We start from the raw sequence: 11,907 nt of genomic DNA, 5'->3' as shown, positions 1-11,907 counted from the left end.
TGATCAGATTAACGTCTTGAACTGGTGCTGCTCTGGGTCTGCAGGTCTGGACCGATCCCTGGAGACTCTGGAGGCAAAAGTCCTCGACTGAACCTCAGATTCAGGAGCAGAAGAAAGAAAGAACCAACACTTTAGTGAAAATAACTCCTTTACCTGTCCAGCCCAAGTCACAACACAGGCAGGGAAGGAACGCAGCCAAATCCAGTGTCCAAGAATACACAAGAGTAGAGTAGGCTACCCGGCCGTATGCAGGGACATCCACACCGGAAGTCCCAACCGGACGTTGCTCTTCTTCGTGTCTATCATTTCTATGTAGATAAAAAAATAACTCAGTAACTCAAATGGTCCATGATAAAAAAAATGTTTTCCAGCGGATATCTTAGTTACAACATGATCAGGGCCGGCCCTAGGATGTTGGTGGCCCCCTAAACAAGATTTTTGTTTGTGGCCCTGCACTCTAAGCGCAAACACCAAATCACTGGTTAAAACTGAATACAGACGTGTTTATGCCCTCTGAGGTTTGAGGCCATTTTCTCCACTTTTACATATTTTCTTAAGATACTTGCAGACGTAACAATACTCAAGTGTTTTATGTCTAAATATTAGAACCTCCGCTGTAAGCACACTGAGGCCAGTTTGTCCTAGAACACTGTAGAAAGAAATAATTTAGGACAAATGCTGGAAATTTGAGGTCTGATTTTTGAAAAATGTCCAATCCCTTGTGAAAACACTCCTTCAGTCATGAGAATGAACTGTTTTGGTGCTTGAAATAGGATATGAATACAGTAATAGATAAGTGTAGAAAACAAGTCTAAAATGACATTTTGTAAGAAGCTTTTTGAGCACAAATGTTGTCATTCTGCCGTTCTATTTTCACCAAATGTCTCAAATGTGAGATAAAAGAAGCTGAATATTGACTTCACATTACATATAAAGCTCATAGCTGCACGTGCAGACCTCAGGATGTTTAAATGACTTGATGAACCCCGGTACCTTTCTGATCATGTGGCCCCCCCACCTAACGGCTGTGGCCCTGAACAACCACATAGAGGGTTTATGCCAGCGGCCGACCCTGAACATGATTGAGCTACTAAATATTTTTTTACATGGATCGTTTATTAAGTTATTAAGTTATTAAAAAACGCTGCTAACGGCTAACGGCTAGCGCCGCTCCTGCTGACAGCAGACCAGGAGAGAGAGAGAGAAAAAAAAATGTCTTCGGTGGGTGCTTTGGTTGGGTTTAGACAATGAAGAAAGGAGTTGGTTAAGTTTAGTAAAAAGAGCAGGTAGAGGCTAGACAGGCCAGAGAGAGAGAGGGGGTTCTTAGAATAACATAGAAATAATATACACCAAGAAAAGCAACTTCCGGTTGTGACTTCCAGTATGGATGAGCTGAGCTAATGGCGGTGCCCTTGTCCCTGCACACGGGTCCCTCTCAGAATACGGGCAAATAAAATAACCAGGCAGGGAAACACTAGACATGTGATTGTTCATGTTATAAATGTGTTTATAACCCTGAAAATAGGGTTAGCCTACTCTTTGGAAAATAACCCAGAAATGGCATAAACCCCAAAACAGCCCAAGAATTATAGAACAAATATGAGCTCTAGTATAACCCAGTAAATATGTCACTGTGAAAAACAACCCACAATTTTAACCCAACACAAGAAACCCAGAATTTGGGTTAAAGAAAAAACCCGGGAGTTTTTTAGTGTGTAACAAACTGGAGATGTTGTTATCATCTTCATCTTCATCATCTTCTTCGTCTGACGGAGTCGGAGAGATGAGAGGATGATGTCAGAGCGTGTGTGTGTGCGTGTGTGTGTGTGTGTGTGTGTGTGTGTGTGTGTGTGTGTGTGTGTGTGTGTGTGTGTGTGTGTGTACAGTACTTTCCTGGACAGATGTGACAGACGGACGTCGACTCCAGATGTTTGAGCTCTATGAAGGTTTTCGTCCTCATTAATCAACTGCAGATGTTCACACACACACACACACACACACACACACACACACACACACACAGAGTGAGGAAAGATCCTTCATTAATTAACAACAGTCGTTACCAGACAGAGTTGTTTTAGAGGGAAATGCAGAGACTGTTGATGAAAAACTGTCCCTGAAGGCAACGTGCATCAGTGGTTTTGCATGAATTTCCCTCTAAAACATCAAATACACAATCCAACAACTCCACAACGCTCTGGTGGACAAGTTGTGAGCTGCACATTCACCACGCTATGAGATAATAACACAACGTTACCACACAGAGTTGTTTTAGAGGGAAATTCATGCAAAACCGCTGATGCACGTTGCCTTCAGGGACAGTTTTTCATCATCAGTCTCTGTATTTCCCTCTAAAACAACTCTGTGTGGTAACGTTGTGTTATTATCTCATAGCCTGGTGAATGTGCAGCTCACAACTTGTCCACCAGAGCGTTGTGGACTTGTTGGATTGTGTATTTGATGAGTTTGATGATGAGGGAAACCAAGAAATCCCATAATGAGCCTCCTCTGTAGCGTAGCTCTGAGCAGCTCACGGCTCTGCTCCGCCGTTCTAAAAACAGCTTGCACCGAACTATAGGGATTATGGCAATGGGTCAGTTTGACTAAATGTTGAACTGTCCCTTTAAATTCATTTCACCAGTGAAATCAGCTCCTCTTGATGAAAGTCAGTTTGGAAATTAGGGCCAAGTTGGTGTTTAATCCCTGGAGATTGACTGCAGGCTGGCAGGCAGAGTGCGTGCGTGTGTGTCTGTGTGTGTGTGTGTGTGTGTGTGTGTGTGTTTTTGTGTGTGTGTGTGTGTGTGTGTGTGTGTGTGTGTGTGCGTAAGAAGGCAAAAATGGTCAACCGGTTTTAAAAAGCAATTAGAGGAATCTGCTTATCAGAGATAATTAAAGCAAATTTCCGGCCGTTTTTAACTTTAATCAGCGTGTGTGTGTGTGTGTGTGTGTGTGTGTACAGACGTCACAGTTTTAGATTAAACACACACACACACTGATGATGATGATGATGATGATGATGATGATGATGGTTTATCACATTAAAGCTGCATTAACAGTTTATTTCTGACAATATTATAAAAAAAAAAAATTTAGGCCTAATTTAATTTAACGTCTTTTATTTATTTATTCTCAATAATCAATAACAATTAATCACCACATGATCAGTCCGTTTGTTTTCACTTCAACATTTCAGTTTGAATTCATTATTCACTTCCGTTTTATTTTAATTTATTTTGCCTATTTCGTTCGTGTTTTTGTTTTTTTCCCCCTTTAATTTAATTTAATACCCTATTATTGAATTACGTAAATTCCGGAGCTCCGTGAACTCACCACGAAATTAACGAAACGAATTAACAAAAATAAAATGAATGAATTTTTATCATTATTATTATTATTATGGTTATTTATTTCTCAGTGAGTTTAAAGTGAAAATGTTGTAATTCTTCATTATTGATCATTGATCCGTTCGGTTCCTCGAGGCCTCGGACACTGGATTAGGAGCTCGTGCCGTGTTGCAAACAACAGAAATTAAAAACACACACACACACACACACACACACACACACACACACACACACACACACACACACACACACACACACACACACACACACACATTTATAAGAGAAGAGAAAATCCTGATCGGATTGGAGGAGGAAAATTGCGGCAATTAATCCTCTGGGATTGAAGGAGAAACGAGGCCACGCCCACTCTCACTTGTCTCTCACTTCTGATTGGCCGCGGCCGTGACCTCTGGAGCTTTGGAGCGGGATAAATGGACCCTCCCGACCAGACCCAGACCCTAAGAGACTCAGACCAGGACTCATAGAGCAGCAGATAGAGACCAGAGGACCAGAGGACCAGACCAGATGATGAGCAGCATGGCGGCAGCAGCGGAGCTCTCAGAGGAGAAGCCCCGGGTGAAGCTCCTCTCCCCGGGCTTCAGCCTCGACAAGGCCCGGCTCAGCAGCACCGGGCTCAGCAGCACCGGGCTCAGCGGCACCGGGCTCAGCGGGTCTGGGCTCAGCTCCTCCGGGTTCAGGTCTAAAGGCTTCGCCATCACGGAGCTGCTGGGTCTGGAGCAGCATCAGCACCAGTCTGGACCTGGACCAGCAGCATCAGGACCAGCAGGACCAGAGCCCCAGCAGCAGCAGCAGCCTGGTCCCGGCTCAGGGCTGGGGGGCTTCTCCTTCCCGGGGGGCGGCGGGGGGCTGCCCCTGGGCCTGGGGGGCCTGGGGGGTCTGGGGTTCCTGTGCAGCCTGGCGGCGCAGCCCGGGGGGGGGCCGTGCTTCCTGCCCGGCGCGCTGCCGCTGCTGCAGCCGCGGGACCGGTACCTGCAGAGTCTGGACCACAGCCTGGAGACCCGGGACAACTACTCTGGTACGGGATGATCCTAACCCGGTCTAACCCGGCTTCTGGCCCGGCTTCTGGCCCGGCTTCTGGCCCGGTTTCTGACCCGGCTCGGTTTTACTCTGATGTCACTCAGTCTCTCAAAGGAGGTTAAACCGAAAGCAACTGGACTTAGTTATGACTAATAACCAGGGCCGTTGCTAGGAATTGAAAGAATATTAAATTAGGCCCCTAACTTTTCCACTTTTTTTCTTAGACTACGTGTGTATTATCATTTTTTTTTATTTAGCCTTCTTTGTTTTGATGCTAATGCAGCATTACACTGCAAAAGCTCAAGTATCTTAGCAAGAATATTTGTCTTATTTCTAGTCAAAACAAATCTCATTCTACTTAAAATAAGACTCATCACATTAAAAGCAGCTTGTTTTTAGACACTTTTTACTTCTTTCAAGCAGATTTTCACTTGGAATAAGTAGAAAAATATGATAGTGGAGCAAAAAACTTACTTTCACTGGCAGATTTTTCTATTTATTGTGAATTTAAGTGAAAATGAAAAATAAAAACAAGTTAATTTTTAGGTGATGAGTCTTATTTTAAGTGGAAAGAGATTAGTTTTGACTAGAAATGAGACATTTGGACAAGAAATAAGACAAATATTCTTGGAAAGATGTAGAGTTTTTACAGTGTACTATGAGTATTAGTCAGGGTCTTACGCAGAATAAATCAGTCATACAAAGATTAGACTACTGGGGTTTTTTATGGGCCCCACTGGGCGCTGGGCCCCTAGAGTTATCATCACCTTTCTCCTCTAGACAACGGCCCTGCTAATAACTTATAACTAATATTATAGGCTAAGTCCAGTTGCTTTCGGTTTACCCTCCTTTGAGAGACTGAGACCTGGACAAATGAGAATAGTGTTTTAATGTGATGAGACTCTTCGGGTTATTTCGGTTTGATTCGGGTCTGAACTCAGATTCTTTCACAGTTTTTGTTCTGAACCTTTTCAACTGGACTTTTTTTACATTTTTATTTTATCAGAGTTTTGGTTTTGGTTCGGCTCGGCTCGGCTCGGCTCGGCTCGGGTTCGGTCTCTGTCATCGCTGTGACAAAACAAACAAGAAGAAATGTTCGTTTCTTCAGCCCGGATTTTTACTGTTTCCCCTCTTTTCTGACCTGGAGCTTCTCTACTTTTTTATTAAATTATTTTTTTTATTAAGGCCTTTAAAAAAACACCTTTTGACTCTATATGTGGGCTATTTTTTCGTTGGAGTTTTATTTTATGGTTCAGTTGAAACTCGTTCGGCTTCAGTTTTAAAGGTTCAGAAAAATACAAATCTGTCGCAGCTTCAGTTCGAGTTCAGGAGAAATTTTTCTCTTCGTTTTTTATTTGACGATTTAAAAATGTTGATTTAATTAAAACTCCGTTAATTAGAAAAATAATGATAAAATAAATAATAAAATAAAATAAAAGCTAAATAAAATGATTTGAAAATGAACGTGCTGACCGTGTTTATCTCTGCTCTTCCTCCTGAAGATGAGGAGTGTCTGTCGGACAGGAACGACTCCAAGAGCAACGGGAACAACCAGAAGAGGAAGAAGAGGAGGCACAGGTCAGTTCATCTTTATCTGTTCATCATCTTCATCTTCATCTTCATCTTCATCTATTATCACCTTCATCTTCATCTTCATCTACTATCATCTTCATCTTCATCTTCATCTTCATCTTCAGCCTCAGTCACAAACAGAAACTTGATTTAAATTCTGTTTCCTGTCAAATCTGAATTTTATCTTTTATCTCTGAACATGTTAAATATTAAGAAATATGAAACTTATTTCAAACCCACATCCATTTATTTTCCCTTTTTGCTGCTGCTTGTGACATTTTACATTTCCCCTTGAGGATTAATAAAGTATCTATCTATCTATCTATCTATCTATCTATCTATCTATCTATCTATCTATCTATCTATCTATCTATCTATCTATCTATCTATTCATGAAAACTGATCTGTTGGTTGATTAAAAAAAAAAATCTAAATCAATACCATTTGAACCAGCAGCTACAAAACAATTAACAATATTCATTTTGTTTCATTTCTGACATTTTTTTTTTGTCATTTTCAGTTTTTTATTTTGTCAAAATAAAAATGTAGGCCTATTTTATAAAAAAAATCAAACAAGATGGATTTTTAAAAAAGAAGAAAAACTCATCTTTATACTGATGCTGAATGTGTTTTCTCTGCAGGACGGTGTTCACCTCCCACCAGCTGGAGGAGCTGGAGAAAGCTTTCCACGAGGCTCATTACCCCGACGTCTACGCCAGAGAGATGTTGGCCATGAAGACTGAGCTGCCTGAGGACCGCATACAGGTGAGAGCCTCATCAATACACCTGATCGATCACCTATAACCACCTCACACGGCTCATCATCACTATAATAAACACTATATTCATCATGGCTTTTGAAATTAATCTAAAGTGAATCAAGAAATGCTGCAGGATCAGATAATGGACGTTGGCGAAGCTGCTTTTTACATATGAACAACATAGGCCTAAATAAGCCTAGAGGACATGTCTGAGCTTAAAGAGCCTTAAGGTACAACATTAGCTATTTATTTATTTATTTAAAAGGAAAGATAAGAGCAAAGGACTTTTTATTTTTTTTAATATAGCTACTGAGAGTAAACTGCCATGAATGAAGCAGTTTGACCAAAGCATGAACAAACATAATACACCAACATGAAGAGCATGAGTTTAATAACAGAACAAAGTTTAGAGATGAAAGACTATAACTTTTATAAATAGGGAACAAATACATATTGGGAATAAGTTATAGAGTAAAGAAAGGCTGATAAAAACAGTGGAATATTTAATCAAATTAAGGAGATGAACTAAATGAACTAAACATTAACACACACACAGATAGGCTACATGAACATGCACCACCTTATATTTTCTTATTAGTTTATTTTAGTTTATTCTTTTGTATTATTATTTATTATTATTAGTTTATTTTCTTTCTCTGAGATCCTCCTTTGGGGAATACCAGTTTGTCTGTACAATAATGCAAAGAAAATGAAAAGACTGATTATGTTTGTGAAGGTTGATGCCTTACAATGAAGTATTGGTAACACTTTACAATAAGAGTCCCTTAATTAATGTTAGTTAGTACATTATTAAGCATTAATTAACTGTTTACAGATATATTAACAATCATTATTATGTATTACTTAGGATTAGGAAACACATTAATTAGTAAGCAGTTAATCAATGTTTACTACTCAAAGTTAGTTAATACATTTAAAGTTGAATAATGTAATTAGTTATCATTATGTAGCATTACTCAGCATTAATTAACACATTAGTTTTTATATTAATGCTTAATAATGTACTAACTAACGTTAATTAAGGGACCCTTATTGTAAAGTGTTACCGAAGTTTGAATTTGAATTAATTAAAGGATAGCCCCAACATATACATAGAACACACAACATCAACAATACACTACATTACATTGTAGACATACATAACATGACAATACAACAAATACAGACATCTTGCTCACACACTCCCACATACCACCCCTACCCCCATACATTGAACAAACAGAATAGAAATATTAAATAACATAGTAGGAATAACGAAATAACAGAATGGAGAAAGAAAGAATAACAATGAATGAATCAATCAATTAAGTAATCAACTAAAAACATGAGCAATTTGTTTTAAGATATTAATATAGTATAATAAGTATAATAATAATAATATAGTGACCTCCTGAAACAATGAAAAGAGGTGATAGAACGCAGAGAAGGAGGGAGATTATTCCAGTCAAATGGGGTTTTATGTTGAAATGACCTTTTACCTCTTTAGAGAATCTAGGAACAAAGAAGTAAGGGAAGTTAGTATGTCTAAGTATTTCTTTGAAAAAAAAACACAAAAACCAATAATAAAGTGATTATTAATAGTTTTGTATTAATAGAAACGAAACTCAGAGCTCAGCTGATGTGTGTGTGTGAGGCGCTTTTGTGTCTGACCGTCTTCCATTGTCAACTGCATTGGCTGCAGTGTTTATGTCCCTTGTGCAAGAACCCTTGAACTTCTTTATTATGTGGGCATAAATAAATATTTTAAAGCATATATGATTTAAGAGGGAACTGTAACTTTAAACAATCTACCATCCATTCTACTCTGAAAAGTTTTAGCATCTATTTTTGTGGTGTTAAAATGTGGAATAGACTAGATGAGGATATAAAAATGTGCAATAACTTAAAACAATTTAAAAGTAAGTACAAACATACACTCTTGGACAGCTATAAAGAACTGGACAGATAATTTTACTCTTTTTATTTATAATCATGGTCTTATTTCATATTAAAGCAATATGTTTTTAATCTTCTGAATGGTATGGAACTACAGATGTATGACATGAATCACAACTGAACTTGATCAGCTTTGCTTCCTTCAGCCCCTTCTCAAACTTGCACAGTATCATTATTGTTTTGTTTCTTGTTACATAGATTGTTTGTCTTTTGATGTGTTTGTTTGAGACAAATAGAAATCAAATCAAATCAAATGTGTGTGTGTGTGTGTGTGTGTTAGGTGTGGTTCCAGAACCGGCGGGCCAAGTGGAGGAAGCGTGAGAAGTGTTGGGGCCGCAGCAGCGTGATGGCCGAGTACGGCCTCTACGGGGCCATGGTGCGTCACTCCATCCCGCTGCCCGAGTCCATCCTCAACTCCGCCAAGAACGGCATGATGGGGTCCTGCGCCCCCTGGCTGCTCGGTGAGCCGCATGCACGTCAGTGCCACGCACACACCACACCGCACAGCACACACACACACACACATCAACACACACACCACACCACATGGCTGCACACACTTTAACAGAGTTTAACCCTCTGAGGTCCTGACTTCTGCAATATCTTTTTTGTTTTTTTCTAACTCTCTAACATCTTGTGTCCAGCTGCATAAATCACAGTTTCAGTATAAATTTGAATCTTCTTTACGGCTTTAAAAAGACAATTTGGCTCAAAAGCTGAAAATAAAGGAGCCTGTTTTTAGAAATTCTCAAAATTCCCTGTGAAAACAAATGTTTATCGACATGGAAAGATGTTTCTTTCATACAAACTGTGTAATATATGAGTGAAAGTGTAGATCAGTGCATAATAAATGCCTGGTATCATCTAAATATTGGATGAAAAGTGCATATCATACAAAAAGGTAACAAAGGACATATTAGCAGCAGTTACAAAAATAAGAAAACAGAAACCAACCTGCATCAACATAAGAGAGGACAGAGAACTAGCAGCAGTTATAGCAGTAAAAAAATAAGATAACAGGTAACAAAGTCATGCAGCGCTGCATGGCTTTGTTACCTGCATGAATATAAGAGAAAACAGAATATTAGCAGCAGTTTCACAAGTAATAAAACAAAGACACAGTCACTGTTCAACTCTACAGACGATGACTCATCATGTGACATCATCACACCCAGACACAGATGAATGAACATGAACATTAAAGCAGAAGTAAGCGATCCGGTCGTTTTGGCTAATGCTGCGTTCCAGGCAGGCTTTTGAAACCGTAAATTACAGCTTCAAGTCACAACTTACGACTTTGTAGCGTTCCAGACAACCCACTCGTGTTTCTCCGACCTGTTTTACCTGTGAAAGTCACTATAACGGCCACTCGTAACTTCTGACCCGTGAACTCGTACCAGATCGAACTGGTACCACTTCACAGGTCGGAAAAACACCAGTTACGAGTTGCCTTGAACGCACCATAACGTCTTGTCAGCCGACGGAGTTAGCAGCCCCCGCCCTCGTCATGGATCTATTGGTCCTCGTCCCTACGTCACCACATTCAGGCGCATCCCTTGGCTGCACACACAGAGAGGACTGCCCCTTTATGCCGTTCTCTCTCCTCATTGGATAAAGGTTGTAGGATACAAGGAAAGTTTTCTCCTGGGCTCAGAGCAGAGCAGAGTGACTGACAGACCCGTGTTTCAGACCAAACACTCTACCCACCACTTTATTTTCCCATGATCCATTGCGTCACACCACAACAGAAGTCGGTTTTCAACCCCGTAGTAGCATTTTAGCGAACGGCTAACTGGTAGCGCTAGCCACCGGTGTATGTGGAGGCTCCGGGCTGCCAAAACCGTTTTAACTAAATCTGATGTTTGTCAAGTCTACAAAACGAATTACCGAACAAACACCACCACTTCTGTGTGCACGCCTCTGCAACTAGTCATGGCTATTGTAGCCGTTAGCTTAGCTGCTGCTGACAGCTAACAGCAGCAGCTAAGCTAACATCAGGACGTCAGCTGTTAAAACCCTCCCGTTGTGGGACACGACATGAAACTACTCCAGTTAGCTCAGTCATGTTGGAACTCAGATATCCGCTGGAAAACATATTTTTTTCATGGGCTGTTTATTGAGTTATTTAAGACACTGCTAACGGCTAACAGCTAACGGTTAGCCCAGCTAACGTTAATCTAAAATGTAATGAATGGAGTGTCATGGCGACACCCAGCGTCGTTCTCCGGAAAGTGGTGGATAGAAGTGATTGCTGTTGGAAGATAGAACTATTTAAGACTTATATATTAACACAAAAATATGGCTTACTTCTGCTTTAAAGACATTATTGATAATAATAATAATACTGATGGTGTTAGTAGGTGAGTGTTGCAGACTGACTGAGTCTCGTCTCGTCTTCCTCTCCGTCCTCAGGGATGCACAAAAAGTCTTTAGAAATGGCCAAGAAGTGTTCCAGTCCTCCACGGTCCGACTCCGCCCACTCCGACTCCTTCTGCGACGCCTCGGAGCGACGGAGCGGCGGTGGTGGCGGTGGCGGCGGCGGTGGCGAGGCCCGGGAGGCGGAGCGTGAAGCCAGACAGGAGGAGGGGGAGGAGCTTCTGGAGGAGGAGGAGGAGCTTCTAGAGGAGGAAGAGGAGGAGGAGGAAGAGGAGGTGGCCATCGACCTGTCCAGCTCCTCTAAACAACAGCATCAGGAGGGGGAGGGAGGGGCAGGGAGGAGGAGGGGCAGCGCCTCGTCACCACGGCGACACAGCGGCAGCGGCAGCGGCGACTCGGACGAACACAGCTGAAGGAAGGTCGACGTGACTTTTCTGTTCTGGGAGCAAAAAGGACTGGCCAATCAGTGACGAGCTGTGACATCACGTGTTACTATGCGACGTTCAGACTCTTTATGTATTATTTATGTATTTATTTATTTATTTATTTATTTATTCAAAGAGGCACTTAGTGACAGAGTGCTTGTGCGTTGGCCCGGGGGGCGTGGCCTGGGGCCTGGGGGCGTGGCCTTGTCCTTCTATGCAAATTAATGTCGACTGGCAAAACAATGAAATATCACATTAATTCCTATTTGCTACTATTTTTATACATTTATATGATAAACTACTGAAGAGGACCCGTCTGCAGGGACACAGTTATAATATAATATTATGTAGCCTATATATATTATTTACATAATATAGCATATTAATTGCAAATCGATGGAAAGTTAACTCATTGAGTGCCGCGCTCCTTTCCAA

The 11,907-nt window shown here is 40.9% G+C and overlaps 1 protein-coding gene across 1 annotated transcript; it reads left to right on the top strand.

The window, feature by feature from the left end:
• The first annotated feature begins 3,872 nt into the window (after positions 1-3,872).
• Positions 3,873-11,475, top strand: vsx1 (visual system homeobox 1 homolog, chx10-like). Its single transcript, XM_085799155.1, has 5 exons — positions 3,873-4,380; positions 5,885-5,960; positions 6,596-6,719; positions 8,952-9,147; positions 11,084-11,475. Exons 1-5 carry the CDS (start codon positions 3,873-3,875, stop codon positions 11,458-11,460), a joined length of 1,281 nt encoding a protein of 426 aa, XP_085655281.1. The 3' UTR covers positions 11,461-11,475.
• Positions 11,476-11,907: the final 432 nt, after the last annotated feature.

Source organism: Trachurus japonicus, chromosome 15 (assembly GCF_045865225.1).
Source record: "Trachurus japonicus isolate A0001 chromosome 15, Traja_1.0".
Taxonomy (NCBI): Eukaryota; Metazoa; Chordata; class Actinopteri; order Carangiformes; family Carangidae; genus Trachurus; species Trachurus japonicus.
The sequence above is the reverse complement of the archived record's forward strand: the minus strand, read 5'-3'. Positions and strand labels throughout refer to the sequence as shown.